The 17,589-nt window shown below is 37.7% G+C and overlaps 3 protein-coding genes across 7 annotated transcripts in view; all 3 read left to right on the top strand.

Moving 5' to 3' along the window:
* LOC109829901 (probable monofunctional riboflavin biosynthesis protein RIBA 3, chloroplastic) overlaps window positions 1-4,370 on the top strand; it is a 7,325-nt gene extending 2,955 nt beyond the window's left edge. For 3 of the 4 annotated variants that reach the window (XM_020396988.1, XM_020396987.1, XM_020396989.1), the window contains 5 exons: window positions 149-370; window positions 471-796; window positions 1,897-2,026; window positions 2,805-3,101; window positions 3,931-4,370. In XM_020396988.1, the coding sequence (XP_020252577.1) occupies window positions 149-370; window positions 471-796; window positions 1,897-2,026; window positions 2,805-3,101; window positions 3,931-4,182 (1,227 nt within the window). In that variant the 3' untranslated portion in view covers window positions 4,183-4,370. Of the gene's footprint in view, window positions 1-148; window positions 371-470; window positions 797-1,896; window positions 2,027-2,804; window positions 3,102-3,925 lie in introns of all 4 variants that reach the window. The other variant, XM_020396990.1, reaches the window with a different exon arrangement.
* Window positions 6,813-7,513, top strand: LOC109829900 (histone H2B.11-like). The gene has a single exon (XM_020396986.1). The coding sequence runs from the start codon at window positions 6,882-6,884 to the stop codon at window positions 7,341-7,343; it is 462 nt and encodes a 153-aa protein (XP_020252575.1). The 5' UTR covers window positions 6,813-6,881; the 3' UTR covers window positions 7,344-7,513.
* Window positions 7,704-15,394, top strand: LOC109829899 (UNC93-like protein 3). 2 transcript variants are annotated; one of them, XM_020396984.1, is made up of 11 exons: window positions 7,704-7,824; window positions 7,912-8,206; window positions 8,291-8,454; window positions 10,455-10,518; window positions 10,639-10,752; window positions 10,849-10,893; window positions 11,004-11,230; window positions 11,320-11,410; window positions 12,388-12,500; window positions 13,895-14,030; window positions 15,037-15,394. In XM_020396984.1, the coding sequence occupies exons 2-11, from the start codon at window positions 8,021-8,023 to the stop codon at window positions 15,214-15,216; spliced, it is 1,320 nt and encodes a 439-aa protein (XP_020252573.1). In that variant the 5' UTR covers window positions 7,704-7,824; window positions 7,912-8,020; the 3' UTR covers window positions 15,217-15,394. The 2 variants fall into 2 exon arrangements, with proteins under 2 accessions (XP_020252573.1, XP_020252574.1); XM_020396985.1 differs by lacking the exon at window positions 7,704-7,824 and having other exon boundaries at window positions 7,833-8,206.

Here is a 17,589-nt window from a genome sequence, read left to right as displayed (position 1 = left end):
CAAGCTGAAATTGATTAAAAGAGCGGTATCCCAAGCTAAAAGATGATACTTAAAAAAAACACACACACACACACACCCATATTTTGTCACTTATATTAGTTGATTCTCAAGAGCAGTATCCCCAAGTTAACCCATTCATTTTCTCTAGTTTGTGATTGTTGTAGATGATGAAAACGGCAATCATGAAGGAGACCTTATCATGGCAGCAACCCTTGTAACCCCTCAGGCCATAGCTTTCATGATTAGGCATGGTTCTGGAATTGTATCTGTAGGGATGAAGGAAGAGGATCTGGAGAGGCTCAAGATTCCCATGATGTCCCCCATTACGGAAATTGATGATCTTCCTACCGGAGCTTCAACAGTGACAGTGGTAATGCAGTGAGTTTCAAGTAGCTAAAAATTCTTCCGATTTCCTCATTATTCTTCACCAACATATGTTTTTCTTATGATCAATCTTATGAAAAAATCAGGATGCTAGAGTGGGTACATCTACTGGAGTCTCAGCTGCAGACAGGGCAAAAACAATCCTTGCTCTTTCTTCTCCAGATTCTAAGCCAGGCGATTTTAGAAGACCAGGTCATGTTTTTCCTCTCAAGTATAGGAATGGGGGCGTATTGGAGAGAGCTGGTCATACTGAGGCATCAGTGGATTTAGTTGCCCTTGCTGGGTTGTGGCCTATTGCCGTGCTTTCAACAGTGGTCGACACTGAGGATGGCTCAATGGCAAGTTTGTCTATTTTGAAGAAAATGGCAGAAGACTATGATTTACCTATCGTCTCAATAACTGATTTGATCAGGTATGTCAGTAAAATCTTTTTGCGGATAATATTGACTTCATTATTATATATCTCTACGCCATTTTGATTTTGCTCGGATAAAGCCCCATCAGTACCATAATTGGAATATTCGTTCGATCACCACGGTGATGATATATGCTGAAGAAGGCAGTTTCTGGTTTCCGTGCAAGAAGAAAGCAACGAGTGAGGCAAATACTTTTGATGCCATAATTGCATTCTCTCAGAAGAAAGCATCAGCCAAAGCATGTGAAAATTCATGCATTGTTGTTAAATGCTAGAAGAGATGATAGTAGCAATGTTAAAAAACAAGTTCAATGTGGCCCATAAATTTTGTGATAGAGGTCTGGGTTTTGTTTCAAATTTGGATCCTTTCTCATTTTCTTTGGCAGTGGAAGTACCACCTCCCAATCACAGCTGTACATTTAAATTTAGGATGATTATGATTCAATTTAAATATAACTATCACCGTAATCATGTGCATTGCAGTCATCCCGACTTTTTACTTGAAATAAATTATAACCTGTCACTAAATAATTAACGATTTTGATTGCATAAGTGGACTCTTCACTACCGATTAATAGTGAAAGGATCTGAATTATTGTTGTCGATTCTGCTGTTTGTGTTTATTGCTTTACAGAGTGAGTTACTTCCTTTTTGGGGGGGCTGAGGGTAAAGTTGTTGTCAATCTAACCTCACTTCCTCATGGAGGAAAATTCATCCTTCTTCCAACTATGATCTTGACATAGTCAAAAGATCTTACTAGCTTGCTGCCAGCTAATTGGTTCACCAAATCACACTGTTGCACACACATGACAGCCATTTTCCTTCTTTTGTCCTCTCTTGGGTGCTATGTTACCATTTCATATGTATTCTTAGAGTTTCATTTTCTCCTCAATCCCAATGATTACCTGAGGACTCTTTTAAGACTTTTGACACACTTATTTAATTTGTCTTGTTGTAATTTGAAGTATGGCTTGCTTAGACGCTTTTCACTTTTCTTGTGGTGGTTGTTTATTTTATTATTTCTTGTCCAGTTATTATTTGAATCATGTAACTTATGAAGGAATGATATATTCTAATCCTGGCCATTATCTTTTCAGGTACAGAAGGAAACGTGAAAAACTGGTCGAAAAGATTGCTGTCTCCCGTTTGCCTACTAAATGGGGTCTTTTTCAGGCTTATTGTTATCGTTCAAACTTAGATGGCACCGAGCATATTGCTGTTGTAAAGGTATAATTTTTTTTTCCCAGAGATACAAACTGTATTTGCCTCTTGAGTCGCAGTACTTCCAATCTCTGTTTTTTAGGTTTTCAATTATGATCTTAACATATTCCATATTCTAATAATATGAACCTGTTATATAGTGAAGAAATTTTAGGCGTCTAGTTTGAGAGAAGAGAAACTTGCTGACTGACTAAAAGGTTATTTTCATTAATCTGACAAAGATGTTTAAGATAGTAAGATTTCACTATGTTTATAGTAATTTACCCGAGTGAGGGTCCTTGAGGTAAGGCCCTTTTACAAGATACTTTCCCCTTTCTAGAAATTGTAGGATTATGCTTAGATCATGCAAGTAAAAACCTGTTTCTCTTCCGCTGCAGGTCTTCCATATTGCATTTTCATGTCAACTAGTCTTTTTAATGTTTCCATGAGAATCCAGCAGTTACTTTGTTGGAACATTAGTAAAAAAAACTAAGTCAAAGGTAGTCATCGTGGAATTTAGGCCCATTAGAAGATTGGTTGTGTGGTTAAATACCAAGACCTATTCACGGCATTTTGCCTTCTGGATCAAATTAATGCTAGATTCCAAAATTTCGGAGGAAAAAACAAAACTTGCAACTTCTTGTAGATTTTCCTCCTCCACTCCACATTGTTTTCAACTTTCTTGGAGGTATTGGGTTTATAAAATAGTATTTCCTTTTTTGCCCCTGTCATTCATGGACAATAGTTTAATTAATAACAATTATGATTTATGGACTATCTTACACGCTTACTTTGGAATTTGCAGGGAGATATTGGAGATGGCCAGGATGTTCTAGTGAGAGTGCACTCAGAATGTCTGACCGGTGACATTCTCGGATCTGCTCGCTGTGACTGTGGAAATCAACTAGATTTAGCAATGCAACTCATCGAGAAAGCTGGTAGAGGTGTTCTTGTTTATCTCCGGGGCCATGAAGGCAGAGGCATAGGATTGGGTCACAAACTTCGTGCGTACAATTTGCAGGATCTAGGACATGATACCGTTGAAGCTAACCTTGAACTTGGCTTGGCTGTTGATTCTCGTGAATATGGGATTGGTGCTCAGGTAACAATTTACAAGCTATATTTCTTTATGGACAACTCTGCATCAGTTCTAGCCATCTCAACTTATATGATACATTACTATACAGTGATCACTGATCCATGTCCACTTGATAGGTGGTACACCAAGAACTGTCTATCAATAGATTAGTGCAACACTTGAGACTTTGGGATTAGTATATTGATCCAATGATTTTTCCTCCGTGGTGTACTATCTTGTGGATCACTGTGTAGTACTGAAGCATAGAAGTTGAGATGTCTAAAATGGACGCCTGGTTTTCTCATGAAAGTTGGATATTGACAGGAGTAATTAAAGACCGAGTTTGTGAAGGACAGGCCATTATATTTGAATTCAATTAAACTGTCAATAGATGATATAGATCACAATGTACATTAAAAATGTCAGTATTTTATTTGCAGCTTCATTTCAGTTCAGGTTACCCAGAAGTCTAGTATTCTGAAATGGGAAACTAGCAGATTTCCTTTAAAAATGTAGAAGAAATCTTCATGAAAGAAACAACTGAGTTTGTTTTCATTGTCGCTGAAATTCCGGATATAGTTCTACGTAGAACTTGCATCTTCTCGTATTTAACCACAGTGTGCTCTCAGTCAGTTGCATTAGTGGTGCACCAAATTGATTTTTATCCTTGGATTAGCACATACGAGGATATTTGGAGGGTAGAAGCACTGCTCCAAGGATAAACATCTCTTTTCTATACCTAGTCCGCACGATTAATGCAAGGAGTCCTGATACTATCTCTTTCCTAGTATTGTGGTTTCATTTGACACAATTTTTTTATTTTATTAATTTAATTTAATTTAATTTTGAGCAGATTCTAAGGGACATTGGCGTGCGCACTATGAGACTGATGACAAACAATCCGGCAAAGTTCATTGGACTCAAGGGTTATGGTTTGGCTGTGATTGGCAGAGTTCCTGTAATATCCCCTATAACAGAGGAAAACAAGAGATACTTGGAGACGAAGCGAACCAAGATGGGACACATGTACGGTTCAGATTTGCCCGGAAACCTGTCCGGGTTCCTTGAACCAGATGCCAAGAGCACAGATTCATCGGAGCAGTGAGAGGCCTATGCTAAATATTGAAAGTATCTTACATTAGATGATTTTTAAGGTTTTCCTATTTGTTCAGGGATTGGCTTTAACATTCTACAACATTGATGCAAATGGTTGGCAAACAATGATAAAGCAATTTTTACATGTATAGTTCAGATATTTGGGTTCTTAATTACATTTGTTGGTTGTTTGATTAAGTCATTATCTAGTTTGCTTTCCGTAAGTTGATGAATACGAGGATATGCAGTGGCGGAGCCACATTTCACGTAAGTTTGGGGTGCCTTGGCCCCCCAAACTTTTGGAGTTGAAGGCACCGATAAGTACTAGATTGGATAAAATAACAATAGACCCCTCAAATGTTTTGGAATTTATATTACCACTAAGTATTAGATTTGAAAGAGGAACAATTAAACCTCTCGAAAGTTTGGAGTTAGATTGGATAAAATAATGAGATTGGATAAAAGTAAAATAACCAATAAGTGCCTCTTTAGGGGCTGTTTGGTTGTTGTTGGTAAAGTTGTGTATTTATGACGCAACTTGGAAAGTTGTTGTCCACCTCATCAATTTTACTTTTATACTTTTTTTTGTTTGTTTTTGATTCCATTGGAATCATAAATTGCTTGTTTGGTTTGCAAATGTAACTTTAGGGGTTGTTTGGTTGTTGTTGGTAAAGTTGTGTATTTATGACACAACTTGGAAAGTTGTTGTCCACCTTATCAATTTTACTTATATACTTTTCTTTGTTTGTTTTTGATTCCATTGGAATCATAAATTGCTTGTTTGGTTTGCAAATGTAATTTTAATTGTTTGTTTGGAAAGTGTAAAAAGTGGTCCCTACACAAATGATCATATTGGTTGGAATTATTTATTATTATTTTTTCCTGATTTCAATGACAGCTTTCTCCTAAAATCATGTCTTTTTTTTATGAAATCACTTTACAAGCCACATCAGCATATGAAATCACTTTACACTATTTTCACAACTACAAACAAACAATCGAAAGTGATGAAAGCTGACATTGGGACCCATTTTTTTACACTTTCCATCCTTTTACATGGTAAAAACATACAACCAAACAGCCCCTTAATTGTTTGTTTGGAAAGTGTAAAAAATTGTCCCTACTCAAATGATCATATTGGTTGGAATTATTATTTATTATTTTTTCCTGACTTCAATGTCAGCTTTCTCCTAAAATCATGTCTTTTTTCTTATGAAATCACTTTACAAGCCACATCAGCATATGAAATCATTTTACACTATTTTCACAACTACAAAAAAACAATTGAAAGTGATGAAAGCTGACATTGGGACCCATTTTTTTACACTTTCCATCCTTTTACATGGTAAAAACATACAACCAAACAGCCCCTTAGCTTCCCTTTCTTACATTGTTTTACGAAAATGCCATTTGGCACGCACCAAATCGCCCAGGAGAGAGAACTGAGGGGCGGGACCCACTTGTGAAAAAACACAAGTGGGTCCCACCCCAACTTCTCTCTCCTGCGCGATTTGGCTACGTGCCAAATAGCATAGCTCATTGTTTTATGCATTTACATGACCTTTTTCATTTAGGGCCTATTTGGATGTTTTCCGAAAAAAAGAAAATGGAAAACACACATTTTCAACTCATTTCAGCACATTTTCCATTTTTTTCGTTTGTTTCGCAATGAAATCACTGCCACGTCACATTTAAAGAAAACTCAGACGCAAAAACAATAGTATTTTCAGTAATTAAATATTAGTTTTTAATCATCTATTTCCATTTCTTGTGTTTGTTTGAACATAAAAAAAAGGAAAAGGAAATCAGCCGCAAAAGCAATAGTGTTTTCAACAATTAAATAATCCTTTTTATTCTCAGCCGCCGTTTCAACAGTGCTTTTAGTAATTAAAAAATCTTTAAAGTGACATTTCCAAGTGTTTTCAGAGATTTTTGGTTTGAAAACACTTTTCTCAAAAATCTGACGTGACACCCTCATTTCTTTAAATTACAAAACGAAACAAACATGTGATTTAGAAATCGATTGAAACCAAAATCCTACGTGACATGAGGGATTTCTTAAAATCTGACGTGGCGGGGGGTTTTCTCATTTTTTGTAGCAAACAAACAACCCCTAAAAGTAAAATAACCAATAAGTGCCTCTTTATCTTCTCTTTCTTATATTGCTTTATGCATTTCATGACCTTTTTCATTTAGATTTTATGATACTCTTTCTTATATTGTTTTATGCATTTGCATGACCTTTTTTTATTTAGATTTTATGATACTCTTTCTTATATTGTTTTATGCATTTGCATGACCTTTTTCATTTAGATTTTATGATATTATATCTTTGAATGAAAACGCATACAGGTTTGGTTTGAAGTAATATATTAGAGGGAAATTAAGTATTCATTTGGAACCAATTAGATTTGCACTCCCGCCCATTCCCGCTTGAATTATTAGTCGCCAGCTCACCGATCCCCGCCCTCAAAGCTAGCGTTCACATCACCCAACCAATCACGTCCGTCAATTTCCGATAAAACCGACGGCCACGGATCGCCCACCTCACCGATCCGCGGCCCACCCCCATCACCCAATCAAACATCATCCCCCCACCCCCCCTTATAAATACGATTCCTCACCCGTTGGTCATCTCATCACAGCAGCGGAGAGGAAAAACTTCACCTCCAAAAATTCGCCGAAACTTCCCGAGATCCCGCGATAGCAATGGCGCCCAAGGCGGAGAAGAAGCCCGCGGCGGCGGAGAAGAAGCCCGAGGAGGAGGAGGGGCCCAAGAAGGCTGAGAAGGCCCCCGCGGGGAAGAAGCCCAAGGCCGAGAAGAGGCTGCCGGCGTCGAAGGAAGGGGGAGGGGACAAGAGCGGCAAGGCGAAGAAGAAGAGGAAGGCGAAGAGCGTGGAGACGTACAAGATCTACATCTTCAAGGTCCTGAAGCAGGTGCACCCTGACATCGGGATCTCGAGCAAGGCGATGGGCATCATGAACTCCTTCATCAACGACATCTTCGAGAAGCTGGCCCAGGAGGCCTCCCGCCTGGCCCGCTACAACAAGAAGCCCACCGTCACCTCCCGCGAGATCCAGACCTCCGTCCGCCTCGTCCTCCCCGGAGAGCTCGCCAAGCACGCCGTCTCCGAGGGCACCAAGGCCGTCACCAAGTTCACCAGCTCTTAGGCCAATTAGGGATATAGGGTTTCGGTGTGATGTAACTAACTACTTTTGATGTTATCCGGTTGGCTGAAAAGAAGAAAAAAAATTAGTCTTTTTGACTTTTAAAAACTTGGCTCTTGATCGTCAATTTCGGGTTCCTTTTGCTCAAATGGTAAAAATTAGTTTTTTCTTCTTCTTTGGTTTGGTTGGCGACTATGTTGGATTTACGTGGAAATTAGGGTTGCTTCCGTGCATAGTGCTCTTTCCGTAAAAAAAAAGTATTATCTCTGACCTTTTTAAGGTGAAATCGTTAGCTTAATTGGTTTTGTCTGTTTATGCAATTTGATTGATGTATTCGTAAAAAAAAAGTATTATATCTGACGTGGGTTCTTTTGTCTTTGGCGTGCCCACTAAAAAATACCCCCCTTTTTTCTCTCTCTCTGAATCGCTTTGACCCTTGGGGCATCTATATCAGCGATTGCTGTGAAGTTTTGGGATTGATTTGGTGAGTAAAAATTAATGGGCATTTTCTCCCCTCTCGAAAATTCAGGTTTTTAGAGTTATATCTTACTCTCTTTGTCGTCTTTGTAAGATTCTGGCAATGGCCGGCGCTTCTCCAATTTTTTCCTCAAAGAATCCGCCTTTAAATAACTCTCTGAAACTTTGCCCAAATTGAGCGAAGATAGAGGAAGAGCTTAGCAATGAATCCTGATCAAGGAGATGAAGCGAGGCCTCTTGTTGTTGCGATTGAGGACTGCCCTTCGGTCGAAGCGGGCCAGTGCTCTCCGAAGAACCACGCCCGCGATGCTCACATACTAAGTTCCTCTTTCTTCTTCATCTTCTGTGCTTACGGCGCTGCTCAGAATCTGGAGAGCACCGTCAACACTGTGAGCCCCTCTGCTTTGTCCTTTGGTTGATCATGAATTGGTCCGTGTTGTTTGTTAATTTTTTTTCTTCGTGGGAGATCACAGGAGGGGGACCTGGGAACGACGTCGATGGGGATACTCTACACTTCGTTCACTTTGTTCTCAGTGGTGGCCTCGCCGGTTGTGAGGGGCCTGGGGACGAAGCGGGCTCTGGTTTTGAGTACCACTGGGTATTTGCTGTTCATCGCTTCGAATTTGAAGCCATCGTGGTGAGTTCTCAATTGGTATTGTAGGAGTTGCTTGGTACGTAGAAGTTGGTAACCGGTCTGTGTATTGTCGTTGGCTCGTCAAATTTTGCTTATTTCATGTGGACTGTTGTGGAAACCTGATTGAATTGGATGAGATATTCTTATAATAGGTGTTGATCGTCTTGTTTTTATTACATCGGCGAGTTTTATGGAAACGTTAGGTATATATATATATTTTTTGGTATCGTCTTGAGGTTGTGGAACCATGAAGCAACGTTCTTTCTTTGGTTAACTGATAAAAGTTTGGTTCAAGACGGCGTGTTTAGAATATACTTCTCCATGCTACATAGATGCGTGTTGATTTTCGTAGCCCTTATGTATCTGTAAAATGAAATGGAACAGGGATATGTGTGAGCGAGGAAGACGTATTGACAGGTCAGCCCATACTGATTTAGAGGGATGATCCTTTTTTTCCCGAAAGGGTCGGAATGTTTTTAGGGAGTGGCCAAGGGAAAGTTTGTTGGATTTTTTGGTCAAAACCGCTTTCTAAAAAATGAGTTTTCAAACTATGTATTTATTAACTATTTGATATTTTTCAGAAATTCTTATTAGCGTAGTGAAAAATTAAAGTTTTGGTGTTTCAAAAGGTCCTGTGTTCGAGGCTTGCCAACGACAATCCGAGAATTGTTTTTATTCAATTAATCCCTCATAAGTTTTAGTGGGTCGTGGGCCATGGGCTTGTGGGCTAGTGGGCCGTGGGCCAATGGGCCGGAGATCGGAGCTAATCGCGCTGAGGCGGTAAGTTGTAATTTGTAAGACGCACGTTACACTTCGCACGGAGGCATCGGGGCTAGATGGCGCCACGTTGGTTGCCTCGCGTTCGCAACTCGGGCGAGCCTCGTGTTCACAAGAGAGAACACGACCCTCACATTCGCCCGAGGCTGGTAGCGACCCTCGCGTTGCATAGAAACGCGACGTTCACGTTCAGACGTTTCTACATGTAGCAATTAAAACTGCATGCAGCAGTTACAACAATTAAGTCATTTGCTGTTACAATCATAATTGTTATTATGATTTGTAACAGTCAAATGACCCTTGAGCTGGTCTTAGAGGCCTATAAATAGAATCCTTTGGGGGCAGCTCTCATACACATGAAAAACACATTGAAGTGTTTAAGTTGTTGTGCTGCTGCTGTAGAGTTTAAAAGCGTGCAAGCTTTAATCTGTGCCTGAAGGAACAGAGCCCCGAACCGAAAGGTTATTACAGATCGAAAGATCTTTGTCTTAACCGAAAGGTTTTAACAGATCAAGGAGATCTTTGCCTGAACCTAAAGGTTTTGAACCGAAAGGTTTAACAGATCGAGGAGATTTTTGCATTGACTGACTTGACAGTACTTGGTCGGTGCACACTAGTGTACTATACTGCAATTCCTGGTAGCAGTTTGGCCTTGGGATTCTTGCACCGGAGTAGGCCAAATATTACTTTAAGCACAACGTTTCATAAACGCACAGTAGCTAAACTTGAAAAAGTTTTAAAATATAACACTCCAGCTATCTAACATATTTATCTGTTTTATTCCAGATTTAGCCAACAAAGTTCCATGACTGAATATTGTTCATCAAATGCATTTTTGTTGGCATTGCTTTTCTGCCTTCTATTGCAGGTTCACCATTAAAAGTTTTGCTTTGCAAGAGCATTTTATTTGAACACGCCCTTTAGCATGATCAAATTTTCTAATCATGGTAACTTTATTAGTAACTCTATTGTGAAGTAACAACAACAAGAACATCAAAGCTCTATCCTGAATCTTCAGGGCCGGATATATGAATCCTACACTTCTCAGTTCTGTGGAAGGCTATCTCCTCCTCCAAGTTAATATCAAATGAAACTTTTCCATTGTATTTATATTGTTGCAGCTGAGATCAATTTTCTTCTGTACTAACCTTTGTGATATGATTTTGGCAGGATAATTTTCTTCTGCATTTATAAATAATCTGATGATGGGTGCCTTCTTTCTCCAGGTACACCATGGTGCCGGCTTCTTTATATCTTGGCTTTACTGCTTCTATAATTTGGGTCAGTCAGGTATGTAACTGTCATCTTTTTGTTTCTTTCTTGTATTTTGTTTATTCTTTTTCTTGGTGATAGCCTGTATTGTTTTTGACCTCCAAATCTTGCAATATTGTTGCATTTGCTTGTTTCTAGGGGACATATCTCACATCTGCTGCACGTAGCCATGCAAGAGATTGCCATTTGCATGAAGGTACAGTAATCGGTAACTTCAATGGTGAATTTTGGGGAATGTTCGCTAGCACTCAGGTACAAGGATTCTTTCTTTTCACCAGTATAAACAAAGTCGTGGAAGCTGATTCCCATTGGGAAATGACAACTCCCTTGTTCAATTTATTTTTTCAGGTTGTTGGCAATTTAATCTCATTTTTTCTGTTGGGAGATGGAAAGGTTGGACCATTTGACAATTTCATTAGACTTCTTATCTGTACAGTTGTTGAATTGTAATTCATCTTATATGCCATCAAAGACTAACAATTTCATAACCTTGCATCCTGCAGGAAGGGGAGAATACAAACCTCCTATTTACTGTCTTTCTGGGGTGTATGATATTGGGTGCTGCTTTGATGTGTTTCTTGTCCAAAAGAGATGAAAAAACTGAAAGTCTTCCTGGACATGCGTCGGTTAATAATTTACTGAAATCAGTTATTGCTCCGCTGTTGGAAATACGGATATGGTTGATTATTCCTCTTTTTGCATATTCTGGCTTAGAACAAGCCTTCGTATGGTATACAATTCACATCTTGTGACATATAGTTCATACAAGATTGTGATTAATGGTTCTCTTCTCAAGAACTCTTGTCTTTCTAAATTCAGGGCTGAATTTACAAAACATGTCGTAACGCCAGCACTTGGTGTTTCAGGAGTCGGTGGGGCAATGGCTGTCTTCGGCGCTGCTGATGCAATTGTAGGTGAATTTGCTAAGGGGTGTTTCCTTCGTTTCCTTCGTTTCTAGAAAAACCAATACCACACAGTTTCCTTCGTTTCTCAAAACCTTTTCTTGAAAATTTAGCTTGAAACAGATTAGAGAAATCCTGTTTTGCACCTTTTTCCCCTTCCAAAGTGCCTATTTTCCAAGCTTTCCACACGTTTTTGACTATTTTTTTAACCGAAAACCCATAAGAGGGATCCTCAATGACGTCATTTCCAGGCTTCCATTATTGGCATTCCTTATGATTCTTTTTATGCTTCTAATGTTCCTCTTTAGCGAATATCTTGATGCTTTGTTCTTTTCCTATCAGGCAATTTTTTTATTCCCTAAGTCGCTTTGATTTTATCTTGTATTTCACACATGCAGACACCTCTCCTTTTGTTTTGTCCCTTCTTCCCCTCTCCCCTCTTCTTCTCCTTGAGTAGGAAAGGCATATGTTAAGCGTGACCACCAAGTAACTGCGAAGGCTCAAAGGCTGTGGTCTTGTTATTGTTAAGTTCAATTTTTCTTCAGAAACTGCACTTTATTTCTTCCTTTGACAATGGCATGGTAAATATGCTTGCTTCTCTTCCTAATAATCAAAGTAAGTCTTTTGTTGTGATCCTCTGATGTGCTATTTTGTTCTCAAATTCTAGTAGCCTTTCCAAAAAAATTGCAATTGTTTCATGATTTTGTCCGAAAACCATCTTGATTTCCGTAAGTGTTGATTTTACCAACTTAATTACTAACTGAAATATTTTTAACTTGATTAAATTCTTCTTACAACTAATAGTAAATCCTTTTTCCGCATCATTAAGTTACTCGGAAGATATTAACTGAAATCTGCCATTACAATCATTACTTTGATTTTTTGTGCCTGTTTATTTCTATAGCATTATCAGTCTTTAGATAGTTCGGCAAATATTTATATTACTGCCAATGTTAGATAACCCAGTCTTCTTATGGTGTTTTAGTGTTCAGTGGTTGCTGGGAGATTAACATCAGGCCTTACTTCAGTAACTCGGATAGTCGCTGGTGGGGCCTTTCTGCAAACACTCGTCTTGCTATGGCTTCTGTTCGGCTACAGGTTATTTTACAATTTGTTGCTGTCAACATCATTTGTGTAGGATCTGATTTGATACCAAGTGTAGGATCGTGACCCTTAAGAATAGAGTGCACTCTTATTAAAATCTGCGGAAGCTTTACATTTAAACATTAGGGGGGGGGGGTTGAATAGTGTTCTTTTAAAAATTAATGCAAAGAAGATTATAATTTGCAAAGAAATAGCACAATCACAGAAAATAACAATCACAAACACAGAATTTTAAACCCAATTAATGACCACAAAACGGCTATAAACAACCACTTATTCAAAACCTAAAATCTGGAAAAACTACATCTGTAGTCGACTACACTGAGTTTAAACAGACTCTGTGAAGTCAGAAAATTGCTTAGTAGTCGACTGCAAGGAATAGTAGTCGACTACACTGTAAACTCACAGATTCTGAAATTTTTTTTTCAGTATTTTGGCTGTAACTTTCTCATCTGACATCGGAATGAGGTGATTTAAGATTTGTTGAAAAGCTGTTGAAAAGACCTACAACTTTGCTCTTTTGAGTTTTTCCAGATTCAAACTGCTAAGGGGTACAAATGAATTTTTTAAAGACTCACTCAATATCTATAAACTCTAATGGTTAACATAGGGGATTTCTATTGTTAACCAACATACTACGCATGTGTTAATGTGTTCTAACACTATTTGTGTGCATGTGTGTGAGTGATCAAGACTTGTACAAATTTCTAAGCAAAGAAAATGTAAAATTACATTTTGACAATAAAGTATATCTTCTTCTTTGCTTCATTTTGCCTTGAACTCATTTATGTCTTGAGTATCTCTTTGAATATAATTGTTGATATAGCTCTGATACTGCAAAATAAATGTTAGCACATAATACACACAACATATAATATTTGTTATCATCAAAACAAACTAATCTTGGGGTCAAGATTCCTAACAATTTGAACTCTCAAATTGGGTTGCCTCTGGAGCATGAGGTAACAAAGCCCCATAAAAATGTTTTTAAAACTTGTTCTCAAATTGATGTCCGACATTGCAAAGATTTGATGCCTAGTTCCCTGGTGAAGGTAACTAATAAGCAAAAGAAAGTGTGGTGGAAAACATTAATGGTCAGTTGACTGCTAAATAAAACTACCTTATGTTAACCATGAAGTTTTTTCCCATATATCCGAGGAGCAATCACTCCCAATTTCCTTGCTCAAGAGAGTATGTTGAAGAGGTAAAATTATATAAGTTTCTATATGGAACTCTGCTTCAAAAGTCAAATTTCAAAATGTCATCTTTCCAACTCTTGACTTCTACTTTTAACTCCAGACTTGAAGTATACTTGTGATAGACTATAGGATACACTGTTTACTGGATAGTGTTCTTAATATACTTTCCCCCCTATTTTATGTCTGCAGCTTAAGTAGCGGAATACTTGGCACTGTTTATCCACTTGTTATGGCTGCCATGTGGGCTGCCATGTGGGGTGTAGGTGACGGAGTGTTCAACACGCAGCTAAATGCATTGCTTGGGATGCTCTTTGAGCGAGATACTGTAATGCGATTTGACTGATACAATTACTTGCAATTCAATTCATTGTCATTTTACTTCCGCATCTTCTACTTATAGTTGCACGTTATTTCGATGATAGTTCGTTTTCAGTTAGAATATAGCTTTGCTTGGGAATCTTAACTTAGATCTATACATGCATTCAAGACACTTATGTTGAGCTGTGAAGCCTGTCATTCTAGGCACTATATCTGCACAACAGTACTTTCCATGTTATTGCTCTTTTAGTCTTTTTATATGTGCATTATGGTAGAAAGCATTGATATGGTCATGAGAGTATGGCACAACACAAGATTCAGAAATTTCATGAAAAGTATGTGGGGCCACAACTATATGAGTTCTAGTTCTACATAAGAACTGTAATAATATAAGGAATCATAAATATGTCCAAGTATAATGACGGTAAAGGTAATGTGTGCACAAATGTTTAAAATGCACATAGAGGCACACTGATGCAAATACAGGATGCATGTTTCTATTACTATAATTAGCCATAATGTTCATGTGCGTAGTCAGTAAAATTAACCATTAAGCCATTTATTCTGTTACATAGAGAATAGGTCTTGATTTCCAACTTTTCCTAATGGGAATAAAACATGAATTTGTTGTGCAGCATAACCACGCTAGACATTTCGGGGTACTTACTAGTTTGTTTGCTAAATAAAACTTTTTAGCACTTGAAAATAGCTAAACATGTGGAATTTATCATTGTTCTCTTCACAATGCAAAAAGTAAACAACCGGTTGGAAGCAATAAGATTCATGCAGTGACCCAAAAACTTTGCCATAAATGCTTTATTGTTCTTTTGGTGATGGTTGGCAAATATTTATTCATCTTGAGAGTTGTGCTAGATTTTGATGATGGTCAAGAAATTATCACTACCGTGAGTTGCAATACGCACTTCCTCAATAAGTTTGTTTTACGTGTGTCCTGATATTATATTTTTCATAAACTTTTTCCGAGTCCTACTAAGGCGATTTTGTTGCAACAGGAAGCAGTTTTTGCACAGCTGAAACTATGGCAAAGTGGTGCCATTGCGGTCGTGTTCTTCCTGAGCCCATACATATCGTTGCAGGCAATGCTGATAATAATGGTCGCTGCAATTTTTGTAGCTCTATTTGGTTTCCTGTATCTTACTCTCCATGTTGAGAGATCCTCCGACGAACATTGATAGAGACAGCAGATCTTTATTGTTCTTTGTGGTTTTCGAGAAATTGTTCGAAAATTTTTCTTGGGTTTATGTTTCGGCCCGTTGTTGGTCCAGAAAAACTGGGGATACCCACTTTGTTATCATGTGTAAACCTGAAGATTGATTCTTTCTTCTTTCTGAAAGTTTTTTTTTTATGCCCTGTTTCTGTTGTCATTTACTATATATGATTATTGGAAAACTTGAGCACATGAAAGTAGCTTCGGACCATGCTTTCAAAGCTTCAAAACTAGCCAAATAAATTTGCGCACAGGTATAGTTTCATGCAGAACAGGATGACTGATGTCAAAACTAATCAAGAGAGTTTCCGTTGGCGATAAGAATTTGAAGAAAACCCTATCGTAATTCAAGAGTAGACGCTAACTATAGAAAGCGACAATTATACTAAAATAATATTCAAGTGAGTTGGTGTATGTTTATCCCTATTTCCGGATCTGATTGATGTCTGTGTTTGGTCTGCTGCAATATATTATATATATATAATTTTTTTTTTAATTAAATGTTACAGTAACAAATATCACATGCAGGATCCACATAGCCCCTTTGGGGTGCAGTTGCACCTCTACACATTTCCTAATTTGCATATTATCCTTTACCCACCCAAAAAAAACAAAAAAAAACAAAAAACAAAAAACAAAACAAAACAAAACAAAAAAAAGAACCTTTTGGCTTTTGCAGTGACACCCTAACGCCCTAAGCCATTTCAAAGGCTAAATCCCAAAAAGTATTACAGTAGAGCTCCAAAATTCTAAAGCCCAAACGCTAAAAGACTTAAAGCCCACAGCTATAGCCTAGAGATCCAAAAGCCCAAAACCGAGAAACACGATTAGATGTTGTGACCCTTGTAGTTTTTATTGGATGCCTTGTATGTGTCATGTATTAGATTGATAGCATTTTCACTGCCTTAAATTTTGTTTTTATAATGCCTTGATAAATAAAACTATTCTATTTGACAAATAAAGCTAGCCTATTGTACTTTATGGTTGATTGAATGCTATTTATTTTTGAAAATTTGTGTCATATAAAATTTAGATATTAACTATGAGTGAAAAATAACTATTAATTAACTAATTGGAATAATATTTTGATATTGATTATCTTGCATAGCATTTTTTAGTTATGGATAAATCTCTCAAAAGAAAGTCACAACGGAGGAACCATCAACTGCTCTGAATTTAGATAATCTTCAAAATTTAGAACCTATTACCAAGTGAAGTAATGGAGGGAACTTAAAAGATTATCATCCCAATGATTGAGATGATATTCGTAGAGCTTATGTCAACTGCGCAAATTTCAATCCTAATTGATTTGGGTGACTTTGGAAGCTTGGGTACATCATATCTTAAGATGTGAGCTTTTGCTTATGTTGCTATCTTATGAAGCCTAAGCAAGGTGGTGATTGTTTTACTATCAATGGGTATACTAATGGGAAAAAGAAAGATGGCCTAATAAAACATGTTTGAGGTCCATATGGTGCACATATTGAAGCTTGGAATAAATGTCAAGCTTTTATGGAGGAAAAACAACACATTGGTGTTGCTATCCAAGCAATCGGATCAAGCCAAAGAGGATTATCTTATTCACTTGATGACAACAAATGATTGTATTCGATTTTTGTTACGTCAATTTTTTATCCCTCACAATATCACACTACAAGTAAATATGTACTATGAAATATATAAAAGTGTATCGATCACGAAGAACATTTCCATCTGGTGCTATTGTCTTATAATAATTTTTTTTATTTTTATATAAAATAGATACTTGTTGCTCCTCCCCCACCCCCAAGGAAATTTTTCTAGATTCGCCACTGATTGCATGCAACATTTTTGTTGAAAAACAGTTAGGCGAAAACTATAAAATTTTGTCATATAAGAAAACTTGGGTATAGATTTGTTTCCGTATTTAGATTTAATTTTTTTTTGGTTATAGAATTGATCACAAGTTTTTTTTAATATAATACAAGTGTATTTATTTATTTAATTATAAAATTGTAAACTACACATCATATTTATATATTCGTTTACTCTATTTACATTTGTAACTTCATACCCATGATCCATCCAACCAAACAGCCACTACATGGACCATGCAGCCCAAGTGTCAGATGGGCTCGTTGCATGTTTCATTTTGGGCCTCCAATAAATCCTCAACGCTGACCTACACTTTGCTATAAAAACACAGGAAACCAACCGTCCCCATTTCAATTTACCGCCTATTTTCCCGCTCCAACCTCCAACTCCTTTTCCTCAAATCCCCCAAATCCTCCCCCCACCCCTGCGAAAAAACCCTAAAAATCCCCAAAATTCCCCCAAATTGGATCGCAAAATGGCAGCA

This window comes from Asparagus officinalis, chromosome 2 (genome assembly GCF_001876935.1).
Source record: "Asparagus officinalis chromosome 2, Aspof.V1, whole genome shotgun sequence".
Taxonomy (NCBI): Eukaryota; Viridiplantae; Streptophyta; class Magnoliopsida; order Asparagales; family Asparagaceae; genus Asparagus; species Asparagus officinalis.
This window is presented reverse-complemented; position numbering and strand designations above follow the sequence as displayed.